We start from the raw sequence: 2,440 nt of genomic DNA, 5'->3' as shown, positions 1-2,440 counted from the left end.
TTTCGGATGTTGTTCGACCGTTTCCGTGGTATAATTCTCAATTTGATAAAATGTGATAGAATCTATGCCAGGTATAGGCACACTCGTCAGTATTTTGGTAGGTATAGATTCCTTAAAAAATCGTGAAAAAAAAAAAAAGAAAAACATGCTGACGTATATTAAAGAATGTATGTACAACCTACTAATAGAGCTGTTTCACCTACGTTTAAAAACATGTATGTATTATCGTATGTATAATTGTATGTATAATCTAATATAGCTTACTACTATACATATAATCTAATCTTATAAGATTCAAATATATACTCTAATATATTTAATAGATTGCACAATGTAACTTTTTTTCTGGTTTTAACTTTTTCATCTTACCTTTGCGATGTGTTTATTTATATAGATTTTTTCGTTTTTCACCATACGATACTCGTCTGAACTTGGTTTGCCTTTTACAACAACCGTTGGTGCGTCGCGAAAATAAGTCTTAGCCAAGTTTACAAAATACGTTTTAGATTCGGTTTGTAATTTCTTCAGTTGACGTATAGTGTTTAATCGTTCATTTAGCTGGGAACATCCAAAAAACATGATATATACCGAATTAAAATATAATTAAATTATGAAAAAAATAAAATTCATTGACTAAAATGACTAAATTTTTCACATACATCATCATTTGTATTCCCATACACTATATGATCAAAGACTGACTGTTGTATTATAGCGTGCGGATTGCTTTTTAGTTTACATTGTCGTTCAAGAATAATGTTTCGAATTAACTTTCTTATTATCTTCATATCTATACTAGTTGTACATAATTTGCTAATTTCGTTGTCAAGAGATTGTTTGATCAGATCAATTCTTCCTAATACATTCGAAAAACGCACACGCAAGATCGAAACTGAATGTATGAAAAAATCGTACTTTATATTAACAGGCAAAATGTTTTCATTATACAATTCAGGCATTGATCTCTCCATCCATAATTGTTTTGCATTGAATAAAAGCACGATGTATTTTACGAGTAATTTACAACCGTGATATTCGTACATTTGGGTAACCACTGACGGTCCTCGCCAAGCAACATACACCTCGGCATTGGTTTTTTCACTACATGGTAATTCGACGTCCACAATTACGTTCTCTGTGAGCTGGTTAATCGAAGTTTGCCAAGGTCTCTTAAATATATCATTTTTTTTCTGCAAGTAAGATATAAAACTGAATATTATACTGATGCCCCAATTTTTTAAACACACAAAGCTCCAAAGAAAAAACAAGAATATGGCGTAAAAAATCTTTAACAATATGTACGTACTTTTAAACTTAGTTTCTTTTCTAACGGCAGTAAAGCCTGAAAAATTTTGCAGTGTTCTATCTTACCCATTATCAATACAGTAAAATTTTCTGGTCTGTAGAATTTTTCATGAAATTGTTTGACTTTTTCAAGAGTAGTACTTTCACGCAAATTTTTAGTTGTACCTGCAATTACAAATATAAATATTTTCTTATGTACACTAGCACTTCGAAATATGTACACACAAAAACTATGAAATTGTTTCGTGTTATTCTTTTTACCTCCTATTACGTATTTGTATCCACAACTTTCAGGATAAAGTGCTCTAAACATTGTCCTAGTCATGATCTCGCTTGATGTTTGTTCTTTCTTCTGTTGTTTACAATACAATACACCGGTATGTTTATCGTTGTCAAAATGATGTATCTTTCTACGATATATTGAATCCTACCAAAATGTAGAGAAATATTAAAAATTTTTATTTACAAATTTATTTTGTGTACTTCTGAGAGTAAAGATTTTATAAATAATAAATAGTTTACTATCTCTTACAAAGTTTAGTACAAGTGATTTGTTGTATACAGTATGATACAACACGTCAGAATTTCGTACCATACCTTTTATTGTTGGTATAACATTGAATAAGATTTATTGTTAAAATTAGGTAAAAGTACAATAATCTGCGGTAAATTTATATTATGTGAGCTAAATTGTTACGCGAATGTTGTATCGGTGTAACGATGTTCTTTCGATAAATGTTAAATACGTTACCTGTTGTTGTTTTTAAAGGACAAAACAGAATGATTTGAAAACACAGCATGCTAACAATGTGTTTTTTTAACTTAGTAATCATAATATAAGATTAAATGTAAATTTAGTAAGATTAAAGAAGCCGTTATAAAAGTCAAAACGAATAAAAAAAATCTCTGGTAATATTTTTCAAAATAGAATAGAATATTTATTAATATGTCAACAGTAAAAAATCGACAGTTTAACATTTAGCGGTTAGAGAAGATCTCAAATAATGATAGATTTTTCAACTTGTTTGGGAAACAGCATCCATAAAAAACTTATCATTTGATACTCTCAATATTTCACACATTTTCGTTTTAAACATATAAACAATTGAGTAAAGACATTACCTCTAAACTAGGA

General features: G+C 29.1%; 1 protein-coding gene across 1 annotated transcript; it reads right to left on the bottom strand.

The window, feature by feature from the left end:
- Nucleotides 1-18: 18 nt before the first annotated feature.
- Nucleotides 19-1,732, bottom strand: LOC109863441 (uncharacterized protein C05D11.1-like; the record flags this gene model as incomplete). Its single annotated transcript, XM_020443711.1, has 5 exons — nt 19-111; nt 370-558; nt 660-1,190; nt 1,307-1,470; nt 1,567-1,732. Coding segments are annotated over 5 exons (1,143 nt in total), but the record flags the coding sequence as incomplete, so codon positions are not given.
- Nucleotides 1,733-2,440: the final 708 nt, after the last annotated feature.

This window comes from Pseudomyrmex gracilis, unplaced genomic scaffold (genome assembly GCF_002006095.1).
Source record: "Pseudomyrmex gracilis isolate BER0280 unplaced genomic scaffold, ASM200609v1 scaffold_4997, whole genome shotgun sequence".
Taxonomy (NCBI): domain Eukaryota; kingdom Metazoa; phylum Arthropoda; class Insecta; order Hymenoptera; family Formicidae; genus Pseudomyrmex; species Pseudomyrmex gracilis.
The sequence above is the reverse complement of the archived record's forward strand: the minus strand, read 5'-3'. Positions and strand labels throughout refer to the sequence as shown.